The sequence below is a fragment of the Monodelphis domestica genome, chromosome 3, assembly GCF_027887165.1.
Source record: "Monodelphis domestica isolate mMonDom1 chromosome 3, mMonDom1.pri, whole genome shotgun sequence".
NCBI classification, from domain to species: domain Eukaryota; kingdom Metazoa; phylum Chordata; class Mammalia; order Didelphimorphia; family Didelphidae; genus Monodelphis; species Monodelphis domestica.
The window spans coordinates 445,984,312-446,006,356 of NC_077229.1; the positions used below are offsets into that span (position 1 = coordinate 445,984,312).

At 37.7% G+C, this 22,045-nt stretch overlaps 1 protein-coding gene across 5 annotated transcripts in view; it reads left to right on the top strand.

The window, feature by feature from the left end:
* The window catches only part of OSMR (oncostatin M receptor), a 93,666-nt gene extending 72,521 nt beyond the window's left edge, over positions 1–21,145 (top strand). For 4 of the 5 annotated variants that reach the window (XM_007487430.3, XM_007487432.3, XM_016431598.2 and 1 more), the window contains 8 exons: positions 415–631; positions 3,558–3,737; positions 5,164–5,268; positions 6,616–6,792; positions 8,803–8,970; positions 11,118–11,199; positions 12,151–12,223; positions 15,636–21,145. In XM_007487430.3, the coding sequence (XP_007487492.2) occupies positions 415–631; positions 3,558–3,737; positions 5,164–5,268; positions 6,616–6,792; positions 8,803–8,970; positions 11,118–11,199; positions 12,151–12,223; positions 15,636–16,169 (1,536 nt within the window). In that variant the 3' untranslated portion in view covers positions 16,170–21,145. Of the gene's footprint in view, positions 1–414; positions 632–3,557; positions 3,738–5,163; positions 5,269–6,615; positions 6,793–8,802; positions 8,971–11,117; positions 11,200–12,150; positions 12,224–12,781; positions 12,850–15,635 lie in introns of all 5 variants that reach the window. The other variant, XM_056824565.1, reaches the window with a different exon arrangement.
* The last annotated feature ends 900 nt before the right edge of the window (positions 21,146–22,045 follow it).

Genomic DNA, 22,045 nt, shown 5'->3' on the forward strand with positions numbered 1-22,045 from the left:
AGCAAAATTAAACATGGTGCATTTATTATACCTGACCTTGGCCATGGAAAAGAAGTGGGAAATTGTATCTCCCTTCCTTCATTGCAGAGGTGGGGAACAATGGATATGGAATATCACGTATACTGCCAAACTCGGTGAATGTACTGGTTAGTTTTCTGTACTGTCTTTTTCTCCTATTTAAAAAAAATCTTTGTTTATAAGGCATTGCTTACTGAGTGGATAAGAAAGGATATTTTCAGAAATGAATCAAAAGTAAAAACAAAAGTATCAATGAAAATCATAAACGTACAAATGTGTAAATATTCATATGATGTTCTGTAAATAGTTGAAATCTCTAGGGAGGAAAAAAAAAATAAATGGAATGGCCTGTAGAGTGAAGACCATTTTGAAATGGTTCTTAATATTTCTTTTCAGCCGCTACCAACATTTCAAGCTAATGGAAAAATCTTAAATTATAGCATAGTTATGGAAGCATTGGGGAAAGTGCCTAAGGTGGATATCTCCTTTTCTGAGTCACCCAGCACAGAAAAAATAATTGACCAACAACCCTATAAGATCAGCATTAAAGCCATCAATAGTGCTGGGTCTTCTACCCCTTCAGTCATTGTGGTGTCTGGAGATACTGAAAACAGTGAGTATATCCTTTTTAAAAATCCTCATAGGAAATTATGATGATATCATCTATAGCCTTTAAATTTGACATAAAATGTTCTCTCCAAATGAAGAAGTAAAGAAAGTTGCTAGTTACTTCTCATATCAGCGAGAATTTTTTCATGGGTAGCAAATTATAATTTTAGTTCATTTGGGAATGTATGTACCGAGAGAGAGAGAGAGAGAGAGAGAGAGAGAGAGAGAGAGAGAGAGAGAGAGAGAGCACTTTGTAAGGCACTGAGAGTGCTCAGATGGAATATCATAAAGTCCTTGCCTTCAAAGAACTTTCATTTTAGAAAGGAGTTGAGACACATAAATAAAGTAATAAATATATGTATCACTTCTCAGAGTGCCAGCCCATCACTAAACTACGTAACTTTTTTCCCTCTCACCCTACCTCCTAGCATGTGGATCAAGACTGGGATGGGAAGGAGGGCAGCCACAAATCACCACCCTCAGAATTCTTGCGGGTTACTATACCTACAAACATTATAGCTCTTGAGTCCCCAATGGGGTACTGTTGTTGTTCAGTTGTTGTGTCCAACTCTTCATGACCCTATTTAGGATTTTCATGGCAAAGATACTGGAGGTCACTTTACAGGCCAGGAGAGAGAGAGAGAGAGAGAGAGAGAGAGAGAGAGAGAGGAGAGAGAGAGAGAGAGAGAGAGAGAGAGAGAGAGAGAGAGAGAATCTTTTATTCAGCTCTAAAGTCTGGTGTCATTCCTTTTCTAACTTCTTAGTTCATCAACTGGGTTTTCTATGCAGAAGACTTCATCATATGGTTAATGACCACATTTTCATTTTCTGATTTTGTTTTTAGGGCCAAGCACAACAAATCTAATCTTTCTTCCATTCCACCATTCCAATGACTCAAGAGAGAGTTTTTCTTGAATCTCTCTCTCTCTCTCTCTCTCTCTCTCTCTCTCTCTCTCTCTCTCTCTCTCTCTCTCTCTCTCTCTCTCCCCTTTTCTCACATGATTTGGCAGAGATCTAGTGCTCTTCAGATAAGCACATAGAATCAAATAATATCCTTTATCATTATATTCCTCTTGAACAGGGGATAATAGTCTTTCATTGCTGCATTTCAATCATTCCCTCTGAGAGTACTGGAGTGGGTCACATCCCACTTGAGTCTATCTATCTATCTATCTATCTATCTATCTATCTGTCTGTCTGTCTGTCTGTGTCTGTCTGCCAATCCATTCATCCATCCATCTAGACAGGCAGACAGATAAACATATCTGCACATATATACATAGCTATATACAAATAGCTACAAAATACAAATAACACATCTCTGATTCACTTTATTACCCTTATGTTAATCTACAAGATTGTACTTAGATATCAGATGCCATAATTCAATTCTACCCTTCTTTCTAATTGTCTTTTTGTGAATTACCAGCTATCTCTCTTGCTTTTCTTCTTTCCATGCCATACCCTTACCTTTCTCTAGTGCCTGATCTGGTATGGGGCTATGCACTTCCCTCCCTCCTCTTTCAGTTTAAACCCCCTCCCAATTAAGTCAGAAAGTCTCCATGTTCTCAGCCTCCAAGTCTATATTCTTGTATTTTAAGCCATGGTCCAGAAAGCCATATCCTATCCTCTATTGCGCCCTAGGATAACAATTTAGATTTAGGGCTGGAAGGATCCTTTAGAAGTTACCTTGTCCAACCCCTTCATTTTACAGATGAGGTCCAGAGAGCTCTAGTGTTTTTCTGTTAGTCAATCAACATTTTCTAAGCACCTTACAACAAAATACAACAGAAGATTAAAAATAGTCCCTGCCTTGAAGCAACTCACAATCTAATGAGGGAGACATCAAGCAAAGGATGGTATGGAAACAAGCTAAATACACGATAAACAGGAACTGATTAAGAGAGGGAAGACACTAGGATTAAGAAGAGTTGGGAAAGCCTTCCTAGAAGATGTGATTTCAGTGAAACTTAAAGGAATCCAGGGAAGTCAGTAAGAAGAGATGAAAATCTTTTCCCAAGGTCATCATATATGGCTAGCATTTATATAGCAATTTAAAGTTTGAAAAAAAAGTTTCATTTTACCTTCACCATGACCTTGAGATATAAGTTATATTGTTATCTCCATTTTACAGATCAGGAAAATGAGGCCAAGAGTTTAAGTGACTTCCACAGGGTAACAAAACTAATTTTAAGACTTAATTATAATGTGGTTTTTCCTGATTCCAGCTCCAGAGCTCTATCCACCATGATCTTCCTCACTTTTCTCACATAGGAAGGACAGAACTGGAATTCAACTTGGATCTTCTAATTCCAAAACGAATACTCCTTTCACTGTACCTTCTAAGCCAGCAATTCATTTCCAAAATTCTCTTTTCTTCGAATTTCCATTTTCAGTTAGTGGAATAGATAAGGAGTATCTGAAAGCCTCTTCTGCATCTTTATAAGCAAGCCACATATTATTCAGAAAAGCACCTGAAAGTAATGGGACTCATTAATAAGCCTCTTGATATCTTTCCCCGCCATGCAATGCAATAGTCCCCAAATAATCCCAATATACTAAATCTATGTTAGAGACACCTCTCCCTCCTTAAATGTTTCTAGAGTCCATTAGGCAAGTTGCTTTACTTGTCTGGGCCTCATTGCTTCGTCTTCTTCCCTCTTCACTTTCCTTGTCACATTTTATCTTATATCACACTTATTTGTGTACATGATATATGTATTTTCCTATATTTATAAGGCTGAAGGCAATGACTTGTCATTTTTCATCTGTGTCTCCCTTAACTTAATGCCTTGAACATAGTAAAAACTAAATAAAAGTTTATCAAATTGAATATTTGTACTTCTTTTTGAAACTGTACTTTAGACCTTCAATCTTCTGGGGGTTTAAAATGTGCAGTGAATTTAAAATGAGGGCATGTTTTCCTCAAGGAAGCATAAAAGAAGATAGAGTTAATGGCACAGTGGATGGAATAGATCTATCCTGGAAACCTGACCCAAGAGGAGTTGAAGGCTATGTTGTGGATTGGCGTAACCCTCCCCATGATTCAATCGGTGGCTTCCAGTGGAAGAAATTCAGTCCCAATACCACCAATGCAGTCATCAAATCTGGTAAGAGCAACCTTCTCCGTGCTAATGCCTGACTAGATGAAGTTCCTTCCATTGATGTCTCCCGCATTCTTAGCCCATTAGACTAGAATGTCTGAGCTGCCTCTCAGGCACCTCGGTTTGGTGAAAACTACCCAGGTAATGTGCGTAGTGAGAGTTTGATGTTCCCTATGTCCCATTTCAGGGGAAATGCATGTACTTTCATTTCCCAGAAAGCTGACATCTGTTCATTGGGAACGCCTGGGCTGAAACTTGGGCTTTGTTTTCCCAGAGCCCTATAAGGCTAGTTCTTAGATTCTTTAGGTAGAACATAGTATACGTGCAAACTATCTTAAATGTACTGAATTCTTTTAGAATGATGTGATGCTCACACATTTAGATATGAGGTAGGCACTGATGCTGCTGCTCTTCTTTACACAGAACATCTTGAGTTGCCTCATTGGAATGGGAATCATATCAGACTGTAAATTCTTTAACTCAGTACATCTTGTTTAATATATATAAGTATCTGTAGTCTGGTACTGAAAAATTGTCCTATATCAACTATAAATTCCTTCCTCCCTTTCTCCTTTCCTTTCTTTTCTAGCTTTCATTCTTTCTTTTTTTCTTTTATCTTTCTTTTCTTCTTTCTGTCTTTCTTTTCTTTCTTTTTATCTTCCTTCCTTCCTTTCTTCCTTCCTTCCTTCCCTCTCTCCATCCCTCTCTTCCTTCCTTCCTTCCCTCCCTCCATCCCTCTCTTCCTTTGTTCCTTCCCTCCCTCCATCCCTCTCTTCCTTCCTTCCTTCCTTCCTTCCTTTCTTCCTTTCTTCCTTTCTTCCTTTCTTTCTTCCTTTCTTCCTTTCTTTCTTTCTTTCTTTCTTTCTTTCTTTCTTTCTTTCTTCCTTTCTTCCTTTCTTCCTTTCTTCCTTCCTTCCTTCCTTCCTTCCTTCCTTCCTTCCTTCCTTCTTTCTTTCTTTCTTTCTTTCTTTCTTTCTTTCTTTCTTTCTTTCTTTCTTTCTTTCTTTCTTTCTTTCTTTCTTTCTTTCTTTCTTTCTTTCTTTCTTTCTTTCTTTCTTTCTTTCTTTCTTTCTTTCTTTCTTTCTTTCCTCCTTCCCTTCTTCCTTCCTATAGAAGACTTGGCACCAACACAGACAGCTATAATGCACAGTATTACCTCATAAGCACATTCGAGTTTCAAGAACAAAATGCCATATGAGGTTGGGAAGTGAGATAATCACCACCAAGGGATCAAAGAAGAATTCATGGAAGAGATGCATTTGAGGCAGGCTTTGAAAGATGGGTTAGGATCTAATAGGAAGTAGTAAGTGAATTCCAGGCAAAGGGAACAGCTCAAGCAAAGGCAGAGGCAGGAAAAAAAATAATAAATTAGGGAGTGATTCTAATGGAAATGCTGTTGCTGTCATTAATGAGTCTCCCTGTGCATCCCCAGCTGCTTTTCAGCCTGGAGTGAGATATAACTTCAGAATTTATGGATTGTCTGCAAATCATGAAGCTTATTTACTAGAGAAAAAAACAGGATATACTCGGGAGTTGGGTAAGCAATCAGCATTTAATAGTTCTTGTGTGACTAACATATTCAGAATGGATCTTCTGGAAATAAAAAACTCCCACACCACTTCCTCTCTCCTTTCCCCCAAATCCCAATCAGATTGTGTGTGTGTGTGTGTGTGTGTGTGTGTTTTAAGTCCTTACCTTCTGTCTTAGAATCAATACTAAGTATTAGTTCCAGGACAGAACAACAGTGATAATTTAGGGTTAAGTGACTTGCCCAAGGTCACATAGCTAGGAAATATCTGAGGCCTGATTTGAAATCAGGATCTCCTATCTCCAGATTTGGCTTTCTATCTGCTGAGCCACCTGATTTCCCCAAGACTATTTTTTTCCTAAATGTTGCCAGTCCATATATAGTAAGACCCTGACTGTCCTGGGTCCATATTTTACAACTGGTAATCACACCAAAGCTAACTTGCTACATTAATTTTATAGAATCACAAATCTAGGGTTGGAAAGAATCTGACAGGTCATCTAGTCCAACCTTGAAGAACCTGAGGTCCTGAAAGGTTAAGTCACTTGTCCAAAGTCACATGGGTAGAAAAAATCAAAAGCACAATTCAAACTCAGGTCCTCACCTACAAAGCCAGCTTTTTGGTCTCTATAGCACTTTGTTTTCCTTCTCTGGGACTTGGTAAAATAATGGAACTGGACAAGGTATATAGTCCTGATAGACATTTTTTAATTCTATTCTAGCTCTTAAGAGAAAGCCAAAGATATATTTGTGTGATAGTACATCCTCCAAATTGAAAGGGTCCTGGTTGCTTCCACATCTGCCGGCCAATTGGCACTGCTACTACTCAGAAGACTCTTTCCCATTGGCTTTTCCTTCAAGGGATCTCCCATGTCAGCCAGAGCACCTCCACAAAGCAACATGATATAGTAGACTGTATACAATATAATATACTATAACTCTAGACTTTGAGTTCACTAACTTGCTGTGTGACCTGGGACAGTGACTTCATTATGCTGGTGTTTGGTTGTTGTGGTAGAGTCATTTCAGTCTTGTCTGACTCTTCATGACACCATTTGGGGTTTTCTTAGGAAAGGTACTGGGGTGTTTTGCCATTTTCTCTAGCTCATTTGATGGATCAAGAGATTGAGGCAAACGAGATTACAGGACTTGTCAAGGGTCACACTGCTAGAAAGTGACTGGCCAGATTTGAACTCCAGACCTGGCAAAAATGAAAGCTTTCCATGCTGGTGTGACCTATTTTAATTTCATTTTGTTTAAAATTTCAGTAAGTTTGTTCATGTAAGATAAGTGGAATAAAAATTCTGAAAATCTTTTAAAAAAGAAACTTTTTTCCCTATCAACTTCTTTTCCTAGCACTTGATTGCAAACCAGTGGTGGCTGTGAACAACTTGGCTTCTACTTCATTGACCTTGATGTGGACGGATAATTGCGCTAATGAGCCCCAGTATGGCTTCTTTAAAGGGTACCACATTTATATGAAACCTGAAGCAGGGTCCTGTGACCTAGATGCAGAAAAAGAAGTTTTTTCAGGTAATATTTATTTAGACGTGGAAAGGCTATCTCCTCATTTTTTAAACCAAAGAACAATATATTTTTTTCAATTTAGAATATGACTATTTAGCCTTGGCAGAAGTTTGTCTTTGTACCAGTTGTTAGAAAATAACTTGTTAACATTTTTAAATTTATCAAAGGTGTTTATCATTACAGTGTCGTTATAGTATTAGGGTGTTCTGGTTCTGCTCATTTCATTCTGCATCAGTTTGCACAAGTCTTCCCAGGTTTCTCTGAAAGCAAACCTTTTATCATTTTTTGGTTACCATTCTGAAAATTTTATATATAATATTACATAACAATGTACAACATAATTATATAATATGTATGTTTTGTTATGAATATGTAATAAATTATAATAAATATGGTTATCCAAGAGAAACATATTCTCACATTAGTTATGTCCAAAAATCTCTCTCATTCTTTTTTTCTCCCTCTTTCTCACCCTTCCCCAAAAGCAGGTAAGATGCTATAGTTTGTACATATATTATAAACTTATTTCCTTGTTCTTCATGTTGTGAAACAAAATACATATTGCTAATAATCCATATATTTATATACCATATTTTGTTTAGCTACAACCCAACTAACTTAATTTCCAGCTTTTTGCTATCACACAGACACACACACAAAGCTGCTACAATCATGATTTCAAAGGATTTAATGACAGATGTGATCGATTCAAGACGCAGAATGAAACATACATTTTTTTGACTGGGCATATTTGTTACAAAGGGTTTTTCCCCCTTTTAATTTGGATGGGGAGGCAGTACTTGTTAATTGAAAAAAGGTACAAAGGATTAAGGAAGAAAATAACGTGCTACACAAATTATAATGTAATCAAAATTGCATTGGGGTGTTCATTTAAGAAAAAAACTCATTACTGCCTTTAGAACCACTTGTGCATTACCCTCACATGCACACAGAGTTTAGGAATTGTTAACAATTTGGCTTCTACTTCACTGACTTTGACTTAGTAGGATAATTGCCTCAATGAGCTCCAGAATGGCTTCTTTAAAGGATACCGTGTCTATATGAAATGAACCTCATCTACTCCCTAAAGCCAATCAAGCCAGGAATGGTGCTGCCCTAATTAATGGGCAAGTAAAGAGAAAAAATAGACAAATTCCTAGTGCTGCCTCGTGTGGAAACATCACGGAATCCTATGATAAAAGCATACATCGGAGGCAAATACCACTTTTGCTCTTCAGGCTCCTTCCCACCCCAGAATCACACTGGGTACCAGCCTAGCCCTAGAGGTTTCGAAGCTCATTTTCTTTTTGGGGGGATAATAATAGCCCCGAACTGGGAGGGTCTTTGTGAGGATCAAATGAAATATTTTTAAAAACACTTAGCAAAGTGCCTGGCACATAGTAGAGGGTATATAAATGCTTATTCATTACCCTTCCATTATGGATGTCTGTGTGTGTGTGTGTGTGTGTGTGTGTGTGTGTGTGTGTATGTGTGTGTGTGATATACTCCTTGCCTGAAATACTAAAAATCTGTGCTGGGGTAGGGAGGTAGGAGGAAGTTAGGTAATTAGAAGACTGACTTTTAGGGGAAAGCTTGGGGCAGCTAGAGGCTAGTAGATTGAGAGCCAGGCCTAGAGAGGAGAGGTTCTGGATTCAAATCTGGCCTCAGTCACTTCCTAGCTTTGTGACCCTGGACAAGTCACTTAACCCCATTGCCTAGCCCTTACCAGTCTTCTGCCTTGGAACTAATACTTAGTATTGGTTCTAAGATGGAAGGAAAAAGTTTTAAAAAGAAGTAAAGACTGAGGTAAAAAATAGAATTTTAGAATGTATATTTGATTTGTTTGGTACAGAAAAAGTTCTGAGGTATTTGCAAGATTGTAAAGTGCCCCATCTATTTCAAATCATAAGAAATAATGTACAAGGTGCATTGCCTGTACATTTTTAAAATTAATTTTTATTAATGCCTTCTGTTTTCTCCTATGCTTTTATTGAACTGATCATTTTTTTTCCCCAGATAATTTAGAGGTCTGTAAATACACAGTAACAAATACAGAACAGAAGACTTTCAATGTGATGAAACTGCAGCCAAATTCAACATATACCTTTGAAGTCAAAGCATTCACGGGTGGTGGAGACAGCCTTGGCCACATTTTAAGGGTCTCAACAGTAGCCGTTGAAAACAGTGAGTTGGAAAATTCAAAAACCCAATCAGAAGGTACTCATCAGGACTTGCTGTGGGTCTCTCCTTTGCCTCCAGCAATCCCTGGACCTGGAATCATATTTGTTTGGGGCTGTGTTCTTTCCTCCTCTTATTCAGCCCCTCGTCTTCCCCACTCCCACCTTCTGCCCTCTCCCCATTGTAGATATTTTGATTCCAATTCAGTCACTTTCTGATTCTTCATGACCCCATTGAGGATTTTCTTGGCAAAGATCCTGGAGTGGTTGGCCATTTCCTTCTCTAGCTTATTTTACAAATGAAGAAACTAAGGCCAACAGGATTAAGTGACTTGCCCAGAGTCACACAGCTAGGAAGTCTCTGAGGCCAGATTTTAATTCAGGAAGATGAGCTTTCCTGACTCCAGACCCAGCACACTATCTACTATACCACTGGCTGCTCATAAACTCCTTCAGAGCAGAAACTAGGATGTGGGTTTTGTTATCTTGTATCCCCAGCCCTGAACAGAGACAGTATCTTGAACTGGGGTGGGAGCTTAAATGTTCTGAATTGTTTGACATTTAGCCATGTGTTCAGCAAACATTTTTGACACTATGTCCAAGGCACTGGAAATACAAAGATGAACAATATGCAATCCTCTTCCTTAAAGGATTTATAACTTACATGCAAAAGTAATCCGAGGTAGGGTGTGAGGCTAGTCGGAGTGATGCAAGAGCAAAAAAGAGAAGAGCAGATCATGGACAGCTTCGTGAAGAAGAGGATTTCAGCAAGGGAAGATGTGGTTATCTGGGAGGGCAAAGGTCCTGTGGAGACAGGGATGGATGAATGGGGCAATCTTTTCCAGATATAGGATATGGGGACAGAACATGCAGAGAGAATTAGGAGAGGGTAAAATAAATATAGAAATGCATTTTTTTAAACTCTTCATGCAAGTTGCTAAGGCAGAAAAAAACCATATTTGCCTCATCTGACAAATCAAATCAGAAAATGGGTAGAAGAAGGGGATTTCATTGATTTCCTTGAGGTATCTGACCACTAGTCCAGTAATTAGGTCAAAGGGTATGAATAGGCCAGTAACTTTTCTAGAATCATACCAAATTATTTTCTAGGAAAAAAATGGACCAAATTTTATTAAGGTTATTAATGTGCTGATCTTTCTATAGTCGTTCCAATATTGATTATTCCCATCTTTTCTAAATTAAAGGGTTATTTAATTTGTAGTTCTCTTAATATTAGCAATTTAAAATTGTTTATATTTCAATTTTGAAACTGTTTGTATCTTTTTACTACTTATCTATTGGATAAGTTTTTTTTTTTAACATTATTTTATTTGGTCATTTCCAAACATTATTCATTGGAAACAAAGATCATTTTCTTTTTCTCCCCCCGCCCCTCCCACCACCTCTCCCATAGTCGGCACATGATTCCCCTGGGTATCACATGTGTTCTTGACTCGAACCCATTTCCCTGTTGTTGGAATTTGCATTAGAGTGTTTATTTAGAGTCTCTCCTCAGTCATATCCCCTCAACCCCTGCAGTCAAGCAGTTGCTTTTCATCGGTGTTTTTACTCCCACAGTTTGTCCTCTGCTTGTGGATAGTGTTTTTTAGATCCCTGCAGATTGTTCAGGGACATTGCATTGACCCTAATGGAGAAGTCCATCTCCTTCGATTGTACCACAATGTATCAGTCTCTGTGTACAATATTTTCCTGGTTCTGCTCCTCTTGCTCTGCATTACTTCCTGGAGGTTGAAGTTTGTTTTTTTTAAGTACAGTGGACATAGAAGACAGCTGGGTGTATAGAGAGCCAGGCCTAGAGATAAGAGGTCCTGGGTTCAAATGTAGGAATTTTTTTGCTGTGTGACTCTGGGCAATTCACTTAACCCCATTGCCTAGCCCTTACCACTCTTCTGCCTTGAAACCAATTTATAGTATTGGTTCTAAGACAGAAGGTAAACCATTTTTTAAAAAAGATAATACATAAAAGAGCATCAATATTGATGAAGTAAATATTGGAAAGGGAAAAAACTAAATTTCTGCTGGGTAAAATATAAGGATTGATAAATTTTATTGTCCACATGCAAACTTACTTTAACATTAAGCTTATAGCAGACAAGAAAGCTCTTCAATGAAAAATTATTCTTCTTTTTTCAGCCAATTTACTGATGACTATACTGTTTCCATTGGCCTTCATTTCTCTGCTGCTCATCATTGGGTTAAACATGAAAATCCATTGGTAAGTGTTATAAAGTCTTCCTATTAAGTGAGACAGAGGTATGCTTTATTGAAACTAGAAGGAATGAGTTGGAATTTATTTGAAAAAATCACTGACTATATAGTCACATAAAAATGCTCTAAATCATTACACATTAGAGAAATGCAAGTCAAAACAATTCTGAAATATCTCTGGCTAAAATGATAAAAAGAAAAAATGAGAAATATTGGAGGGGATGTGGAAAAATTGGGACACTAATACACTGTTGGTGGAACTGTGAACTAAATCAATCATTTTGAGAACTATCTGGAATTATATCCAGAGACGTATACAATTGTGTATACCCTTAGACTCAGCTGTTCCACTCACTATTGGGTCTGTATCCCAAGTGATAACAGAAAAAGGAAAAGAAACTATATATGTTCTAAGATATTTGTAGCAATTCTTTTTGTGATATCAAGAACTGAAAATCAAAGGAATGCCCATCAATTTGTGGAGAATGTCTGAACAAGTTGTGGTATATGAGTGTGATGGAATACTACTTATTGTGCCATAAGCAATGATGACTGGCTTAATTAATTTTTTAAATGAAAAGACCTATGTGAAAGTGAAATGAGTAGAATCAAGAGAAAAAACAGATAACTAAAATGACAAAAGGCATAATTTATATGTACTTTTTTTTGGTCAAGCAACGCCTCCTCTAATATGGGGAGGGAGATACCTAGCAATTTTGATGTAATCAACCGACAAATTAGTTTCCTTAAAAGAAAGAAAATCAGTGGTTTTCTATAAAGAAAAAACAAAAGACGAAAGGGGGAAAGAAAACATAGACAGATCATTACTTAATAAAGTCTTTAGTATTATTTTTAGTGTGTGTAAATGAGGAGAAAATATAACTTTTGTTTAAAATTATTTCATATAGCAATATTTTCACATATTGATCATTTAATGTCACTTTCACTATTGTCCCAGGGTGAAGGAAAAGTGCTTCCCTGATATTCCAGACCCTTATAAGAGTAGTGTCCTCTCACTGTTGAAATTCAAGGTGAGTTTGGGGAAAGGGCACTTAGCTGCTGTACCAGATATCAAACTACAGGACAAAACACTGGTCCTCAAAACAGTTTGATAAAGATCAAGAAAGAGAGAAGGGGATCAATGGAACAGATTAGATACATGATATAAAGAAGCAAATGAGCATAACAGACTAGCAGTTAATAAAACTAAAGATTAGCTATTGGAGTAAGAACTTTCTTTTTAACAAAAACTTTGGAGGAAACTGTGAAGCAGATTGGCAGAAACTACAGATGAATTGGCATCTCATACTTTGTATCAGGCTCCAGCCCCCTAGACAGCAAAAGAGCCAGGCAGGCTACAGTAGGGGCCAGGACCAAGAAGAGAAGCCTCACTTGGATCTACTATTTTCAAAGGGATCATGAAGTCAAAACTGGGAGAGCCCTTAGCAACCAAGTGAAGAAACTGAAGCCCATAGACTCACTCAAGATAGCAAAAATTTTGGAGGCGGGGTCAAGATAGCAGTGTAGAAGCAGCAAAAGTTCAGACCTCTGAAAACCCTTCTTACCAATCACAAACTGAATGCTCCTAGGGGACTGAAAATCAAACCTAACAAGAAGACAGAGCCAAGGACCCCTCCCACTGGACTCAATCCAAAAGGTACGCCCTCCCAAAAGCCAGAATCCGAGAACACTTGAGTTTAACAGGAAGACAGAAGGAAGGTCCCGGGACCCCTCCCTCCCCCCACCTAGAGCACTAAGCCTCCAACAGCAACGGGAACCTCTGGGCGGGCAAAGGCGCTGATCTAGAGAGTGTACCTTGTGGGCAGGGCTGTGCCAGGCTCAGATCATTGAGCACAGGCGGTGGGGAAGGAGCTGGAGAGGGAGCGCAGAGTAGGCAGCCTGGTCAGAGTGGCGGAGGCCCTCCATATTGCCCCAGCCTTCCAGGAGGTTTTGGCCTCAGAGTATACCCAGCCCAACCCAGCTGAACTTAATCCCATCAAAAGTCTTCAGAGGTCAGGGAAACCCAAGCTCCAACACCCCTCCCCTCACAGACTGCTAGACTTTAAACCAATCAAAACCCTCCAGAGGACAGGGAAGCTCAAACTCCAACACCCCTCCCCCACAGACTGCACTGAGAGATCTGACAAAGTTCTAAGAGGGGAGACTGACAGAAAGCCCCAAAACCAAGAGGAGAAAGAGCACAGACAAATATGGGGAGTAAAGAAGGGGGTAAATATGAGCAAACAACAGAAAAAGAAGAAAGAAATTATAATCGATAGCTTCTGAATAGGCAACAAACAAAGGGCAAATGGAACAGAGGAGGAGGCGAGCAATAAAATAGAAATCCCAGCGAATTGGATACAGGCTTTGGAAGAATTCAAAATGCAATTCAAAACACAATTAAGAGAGGCTGAAGACAATTGGGAAAAGAATTCAAAAACTAAGATAAGTCATCTGGAAACAGAAAATAGTGTCTTGAAAGCCAAAATCAACCAGCTTAAAAATGAGGCAAAGGAAATGAAAGATGAGGCAAAGAGGATGAAAGATGAGGCAAAGAGGATGAAAGATGACCTCCAAAGAAAATCAGACCAGAAGCAGAAGTATGACCAAAAAGCCAGAGATGAAATCCAGTCTTTAAGAACCAGAATACAACAACTAGAATTAAGTGACCTCACAAGGCAGCAGGACACTATAAAACAAAACCAAAAGAATGAAAAAAATTGAGGAAAATATGAAGCATGTCATTCATACTGTGTATCAGGATAAGCTCTAAGTGGGGACCCAATTTAGCCATAAAGGAAAGCATTATGGAAAATTTAGAGAGCAGTAAATTAACTGCAGGTCATTTACGGATATAGGAAGATCTAAAAGGAACTGATTCAAATTTATAAGAATAAGAATGATTCCCCAACTACTAAGTGGTCAAAGAATATAAATAGGCAGGTTCAGAGGAAGAAATAGAAGCTATCTACAATTATATGGGAGATGGAGGGAAACACTATAAATCACAAATAATTGGGGAAATTCACATTAAAAAAACTCTGAGGGTCTAGCTCACCTTATCAAATTAGCAGTTGAAAAAAAACTGTGAAAATGATGAATCTTAAAGGGGGTAGGGGAAAATGGGCACCTTAATTAGTATCTCTGTGGAAGAGACCAGCCATTCTAGAAAGAATTTATAATCATGTCCCCAAAGCTATTAAACTGTGCATACATTCTGACCCAGTAATACTAGTATTTGGTCTATATCCCAAAAATATCAAAGCAAAAAGAATCAAACTCTATATGAACCTAAATGTTTATAGCAGCTTTTATGGTGGTGGCATAGATCTGGAAACTAAGAGGATTACCGATCAGTTGGGGAATGGCTGAACAAATAATATTTATATAAACATGATGTACTACTTTTTTGCTATAAGAAATTGTAAAGTAGATGGTTTCAGAAAAATTGGGAAGACTTTTATGAACTGATGCAGAATCAAGTAAGGAGAACCAGAAAAATAACATACAGATAAACAAGAACAATGTGGTAAAAACGACTTTGAAAAAATGTAATAACTGATCAACATGACTAACAACTCTTTCAGAGGACTTACAATGAAACAACTACCCCCTCCTGATTGAGAGGTAATGGTTTGGCATACACATACATTTATTTCTACATACATATATATATGCATGTATATACATGCACTCTGATATTTATACATGTATTTGTATATATATATATATATATATATATACGTTTGATATGCAAGAATTTGTTTTACTTTACTACTACATGGTTATAATTAGGGTTTTGTTTTTCTTGCTTTTCAAAGGACAGAAGGGGGGAAAAGGCAGATTTTCGTGGGAAAAATTTAATCAAAGAATATTATATAATATATAGGATCTAGATTTATAGCCATAAGGGACCCCAAATTCAATACTACTGGATCAGGTCTGTGATGACAGTGCCTTCCTTAGAATTGTGGAGAAAAGTAGGAAAAAATATGTTTATGAGGGGGACAAATATGAAGAGGAGAATGGAAAGGGACTGTCTAGTTTTATTCCCAAAGAAGAAAATAAAAAGGTTAAAAATAGTTTGGTTCCTTTATTTATAAACCATCAGCTGAAGTTAGCTGCTGTGATCAGGATAAAAACTCCAAAGCTCTTATAACCACGACCAGTATGATAGCATGTTTTACATAATAATACATGTATAACTCAGATCAAATTGCCTACCATCTCTGAGAGGAGGGAAAGAGACAATTTAGATCTTATAATTTCAGAAAATGTATGTTGGAAATTATTACATGTAATTGGGAAAATAAAATATCTTTGAATAAAAAAACTCTGAAGCATCATCCCAGTCAGTAATTAGAATGAGAATTGTTTCAGGTTAATTTTCTAAACTTTGAACATTTGCCTGATTTTGCAACTATTCTGTTGATTGTTTTCTAGGGCAGTATTCATCAGGCCATACTGAATACCAATGACTGTATTCCGGATGCCATCGAGGTCATAAACAGACCAGAAATAAGTAAAACACAGGGATCGAGTACTCTTGTAGGGAATGAGATCAGCAAGCCTGCCTATCTTTACCTCCTTCCAACAGGAAAAGATGCTTTGGACCCTCAATCCTGCATCTGTTTTGAGAACTTCACATACTGTCAGGCAGCATCTGACATAGGTAGTCACATTCAGATGATACCCACAGACCCAATAAGGTCTGTGGAGCCCCCTGAGCATTTGCTAAAAGTAGAAAAGGACTACATGGGATCACTGGGCAACATCCCTGCTGAAGAAGATGCCAGTTTGAATTATGTAGCCCAGCTGGCCCCAACCATGTCTGGAGACAAAGGCTATTCTTCACCTAATCTTCCTGAGGCAACACACTGCTCAGAGTATAAAATGCAAATGGTGATCTCTACAGACTTGACTCTATCCCTTCCCCTAGAAGGTGAAAGACCCATCTCAGATGCTTCTTTAGATTGACTTGAAAGCATGTACTAATCAGTACACAAGTCTCATACCTTCATGCTCCATGACACTTAGGGTTCCATATCCTTAGTGCTTCTGGTCTGAAGGTGCGTTGTTTGTAACACATCTGGTATCATCCCTCAGTCAGGCACAAGAGACTTGGGACTTCATGTCTAAGGAATCCCACAAGACCTTGGAAGTCCTTTGGAGTTTCGTGGCCAGAGGACATTTTGCCCATTCTGCTGTCAACATTGGGGAGAAAAAAACCTGGCCTTAGAAACACTGGCCAAGGGAACTCATTTACTATGCTGCCCCTTCATGATGAAACTCGTTTTCTGATAGGCACTTTATATTTCTCTCAATTTTTTTTTAGATAGCTTGGGACCTTCCAATTCTGTGTCTGAGAGAAATTGTTTCCACTGAGTCCTGCTTCTACACTTCATTTTGTTGTTGTTTGTCCTTCATATTCCAAGAAGACAATGTAGGGATCAGAGTGTGGTATTTGGCTGTGGCTGATCGGTTTCAATATGAGTTCAGAAGGCACTTCCACAGATTGGGCACAAGCGGTCATTAGAAACTTAAGGCGGAGGTGGTTCTGGATTTAACAGTTCATTTAGTACTTTAGAGAGAAAAGAATTATACTTGGATGCTCATTTTAGCAGTTGAATCCCAAGGTAGTACTTTTCAGCAAATATAGCTTGTTCTTGAGCATTTATTCTATCGAGGTACTATGGGAACAGGTCCTGAGGGGGACTGACATGTTGGAACATGTATTGGAGATCTGAAGATGGTGAAGTGACTTCGTGTGCACCTAAACCTCAGAGTGAAAACTAAAGTGACTGTAACAAGCAGCAAAACCATGAACGAACACTTTTTATGACTAAAAGCCCTTGCACTTTCTTTCAGTGACTTGGTTTTAATTTTTTTCTACTCTGAGGTTTTTTCTCCTTTCTTTAAAAATCCCATTCACCAGCAATAGCTATTCTTTTTCCATCAAGAATATCACCTCTGAGGGACTTATGAGAAAGAACGCTCTCCACATCCAGAGAAAGAACTGTGGGAGCAGAAACCCAGAAGAAAAACATGATCAATCACATGGTTTGTTGGGGATATGACTGGGGTTTTGATGTTGAAAGATTGCTCTATTGCAAATATCAATAGCATGGAAATAGGCTTTGGACAATGATACATGTATAACCCAGGGAATTGCTTGTCAGCTCTTGGAGGCAGGAGGGAAGAGGAAGGGATGGGAAAATCATGAATCATGGAACCATGGAAAAATATTCTAAATTTTTTCAAAAAAAATTATCATCTCTGATAATCTCTCTTATTTTATTTATGGTGGAGAACATTTTGCAAATTCCTCTGTTTAGCCTGAACAAAAGCTGTCCTTAAAAAGAATGCCAAAGGCAAAAAAACAACACTGATTGATTTTAGTACCCTAAGAAAGGAACCTAAAATACCAGGTTTAATGAAACAAATTTTAAGTATTAAGTTTAAGAATATTAAAAACATGCACTGTAAAAATGATATATAACAGTAGAGGTATTTTTAATGGGCTGAGTTAGTGCTCAGCCCATTATATTCTATTTCCACATCATCTCTCCTATTCATCCCCTTTACTTCTATCTATGAGGCCATTAACTGGTTCCTGTTTCAGGCCCTCCTATCTTATCTAGACAATTGGTATAATCTGCTAATTGGTTTATTTGCTTCTAATCTTTCTTCTCCTAAATCCCTCCTTTTTGTCACCAAAATAATATTTGCATGGTCAAGGTCTGAACATGTCATTCTCTTCCTCAAAAAATCTTCAGTGGCTCCCTAATTGTCTCTAGGAGAAACTATAAACTCGGGTTTACTACTTAAAGCACTTTCCAAGTGGATTCCAGTTTATGTTGTCAGATATTTCACATCGATCACCTTCCCAGTCTCTGTTCCAAGCTAAAATCCACTTGCCTCCATATATTTGTAAAGGCTGCTTCCCACTTCGAGGAATGTATACCCTCCTCACTTCTACTTTAGTTTATTTTTAAATTAAATTAAAATTTTATTTTCAAAGATCAGCTTTCTCTGCCTCCCACTCCCCTCACCTCTTCTCCACTCTGAAAAAACAAGAAAAACAAAACTTCTATAACAAAAATGGGTTGTCAAGCAAAACAAAATTTCTCTCTGTCCATGTCTAAAAAAGAATGGCTGCACCCTGAGTCCATCAGCTTTCTATCTGGAGGTGGGCAACATGTTTCATCATGGATCCTCAGGAATTGTGGTTGGCCATTGTGATCAGAGGTCACAAGATTTCTCCATACACACACATATATATACATACATGCATACATACACATGTAGGTATATTTATATAATCAGCCAAGATCTGTGCAATTCCTGTCCCCACATTAAGAATACAATAAACCCACAAAAATCCAATACAGACATATATAGTCAATCATAAATTTCTACATTGGCCATGTCAAAAAATATTTCTTATTCTTCATTCTGAATCGTATGCCTTTGTATCAGGAGGTACATAGTATGTTCCATCATTAATTGAATGAAATACTGGTTGGTCATTTTGTTGATAAAAATTCAGCACGATAGAACTGTCTCTTTTAAGATCATAACTTGTTTCATCCATTCCCCCAGATTATGGACTGCTCAGATTCCTATTCTTTGCCACCTTATAAAGGGCTATAATGATTTCTATATATCCTTAGAATTTGTTTTGCTTAGGACTAATCACTCAGTCTGTTCTCCCTCAAATTCTCACACTCTGCTTTTCTTTCCCTTCGATTGCCTCATTGAGTGAAATGAAATGCATGTGTCAAAATATCTGTATATTCTTCCTTCTTTTGGCTAGTTCAGAGTATTCAAGTGACAGCTGCTTCCCACATCCTTCCACACCTCTCCTTTCTTGGTATGTGAGATAATTTGCTCTTTCCTTCCTTCCCTCTCTCCCCGAGTTTATTCCTCTCCTTTTCTCTTTTTATTCATAAGATCAAGACTTAACAGAACCATTCCCAGACCTTGTCTAATTGGATTTTCTTTAGAGTTCACAGAGGATCATCATGGATGATTCCTCATATCCAAATGTATGTAGTTTATCCTTACTAGTCTTTTATCATTGTACATTCATGTTTACATTTTTATGTTTCTCATCAGGAATGCTTGGAAGTCCTTTATTTCATTGAAAATATATTTTCTGGTTTCTTGCATTATTTTTTTCCTTTAACCTAGAAGTTCTGAATATTGGCTATGATGGTCCTGGGTGTTTTAATTTTGAGGTTTCCTTCAGGAGAAGACAGGTGGATTCTTCCTACTTCTACTTTGCCTTCGGGTTCTACGAGATGTAGGCAGTTTTCTGTTAAGATTTCTTGAAGTAGGACATCTAAGCTCTTTGGTCAGGACATTCATATTCCAGTGATTCTTAATTTTTTTTCCCATTGATGTTTTCCAGGACATTTTTTTTAATGACTTAAATTTTCTTCTATTTTGGGGAACTTTTGGCTTTGTTTTACTATTTCTTGTTTCCTCATTAAGTCATTGGCTTCTGTTTGTTCCATTTGAATTTTTATGGAGTTTGTTGTTTGGGAAAGGTTCTGTAACTCCTGCTGAACTGTCAATTCTCTTTCTGATTTTTACTTCCATAGTTCTCATTTTTTCCTAATTTTTTTTCTTTAAGCATACTCATTGCATCTATAAAAGGATTGTTTTTCATAATCCTTTCTTTCCCATTAATTCTAGTTGAATCTGTGTCCAAGGTGTATTTTTCTGTGAAGCATTGATTGCTTAAGAGTGTTTGGGAGTCATTCTTTTCTTTATGTCTTTAATGTCCCTGTTACCAAAACATCTCATATAGGTAGGGTTCTTTTTTTTTTTTTATTCCTTTAGCCTACTTTCTGATTTCAGACGATGTTAGAGTTGGACTTGGCCACACTTCTAAAGGGAGGCTGGTTCTGTTGCTTTCTTGGGAATACTGACTGATGTGTTATTCCAAGATTTTAGAAACAGGTTAGTGATCTGCAAAGTTTCAGTGCTCCTCAAGTGGTCTGATTTCAGGCAAAGTTTGATCACCAACATATTAGATCTGAGTTCTGCAAGTTTTAACCTGGGTTGGGGTCCTTATAAAAACCAAGGGGTTGTCCATCAATAGAGGAATGGATAAACAAGTTGTGGCATATGTTTGTAATAGATTATGCCATAAGAAATGAACAGGATTTCAGAAAAATCTGGAAATAATTATGCGGTAAAATGGGTAAAATCAAAACAGCAATGTATACAGTAGCAGAAATACTGTATGATGATCAACTATGAAGAACTTAAACTGTCAGCAACTCCAAGGGACACATGATGAAAAATGCTATTCACAGTATAGAAGAAACTGGAGTCTAAATGCAGATCGAAGCAGTTTTTCCTTATTTCCTTCATGATTTTTTCCCCTTGTTATATGTGGCATATCTTCTTTCATGACATAGGAAATATAGAAATATGTATTGCATGATAGCACTGTCATAACGAATATTTACCATCTTGGGGAGGGGAGAAGGGAAAGAGGTAGGGAATTTGGATCACAAAATGTCAGAAAACAAATATTGAAAAGTGTTTCTACGTGTAATTAAAAAAACAAACAAAAAAGAATAGACCTGTTGTTTTTTTAAAAAGTAAATTGATATATTCTGCTCATTAGACAGCTGGAAAGCTTTGTTGGCTCGATGCAGCAGAATTGTACGCTTCCCTTGGCCTGGGATTTCTGCCCTTGTTATTCACTGCAGCCTGGGCTAGACACTACAGGTGAGATCTGGCTTTGTGCTTTTTGTCTGAGCCACATGACTGGTACTGTTGCCTTTTTAGATATCTTTCTTTAGGTTCCTCCTTTCTTTAGACTAGCTTGTATTTTCTTACATGTAGGTATTGAAATCACTCCTTGCGAGCAAATTTATTTTTAAATCTCTGTAGAACCTTGCACACATTATTTTAATAAATGTTTGAATGTTTGACTCTTTTGAGCTTCCCAAGTTTTGGACTCCCACACATTCTAAAAGATGCCTAAGCCTTCCTGCCTCTCGTAAAATGTCAAGGGAGAAAACAGCCAAGGCTAGTAACAGTGCTTTTCATGGAGTTATGTATGTCCCTCCATAAGTACAGACTGTTAGGCTGCACTATTTTACTCAGGGCGCTCTCAAAACTTTACAGTACCCGTCAGATCTCTCTTCTGCCCAATATAGCACTTCAGACACACACAATAAAAAAAGTGACCTGCTCAGACTCGTCTGCTCCTTCCCCAGACAAGGCTTTCTGCAGGGAGAGGAGGGTTAGGCCTAGCCAGCATGGAACATAAAGGTACAATAGAAACTATTTAAAGTAACCTATCATTCCCAAAAAGTCTTTTGGGTCTGTCAAATCAGTGCATCTCCTGGTATTTATGTTTCTCTATTAGAATGGAATGTGTCATCTTGTGAATTATTTAATCATCAATCAAATACATTATGCTCAGTAGCAATGACTGATTTGTGGATATTTATCACTTCTTAACACGAGCTTATATTTCAAATGTAACAAAAAGCTTCTTCAGGTCTTATACTGGTAATAAAACTGTAGCAAAATGTTTCACCTTAACACTGCATGGGATAACGTTCCCATCATTACAGAGTAAAAGTTTTCCAGATTTTCCCCACAGTGCAATTTCATCTCCTAATAATGTCCCACAAGTTTCATACTCAAAGGCTAACAAAAGAGTATATGTCAGTGTTTCACAATTCTTTTTGTTCTGCAGCAGCTACAAAAGTCTGTTTTCCATGATTTCCTGTGAGTTTAATAAAGGATAGTAGAATAAAATGTGGAGATAAGACCTTTAAAGGAAAATTAGAATGAGGAAAAGAGAAAAAATATGAAAAGAT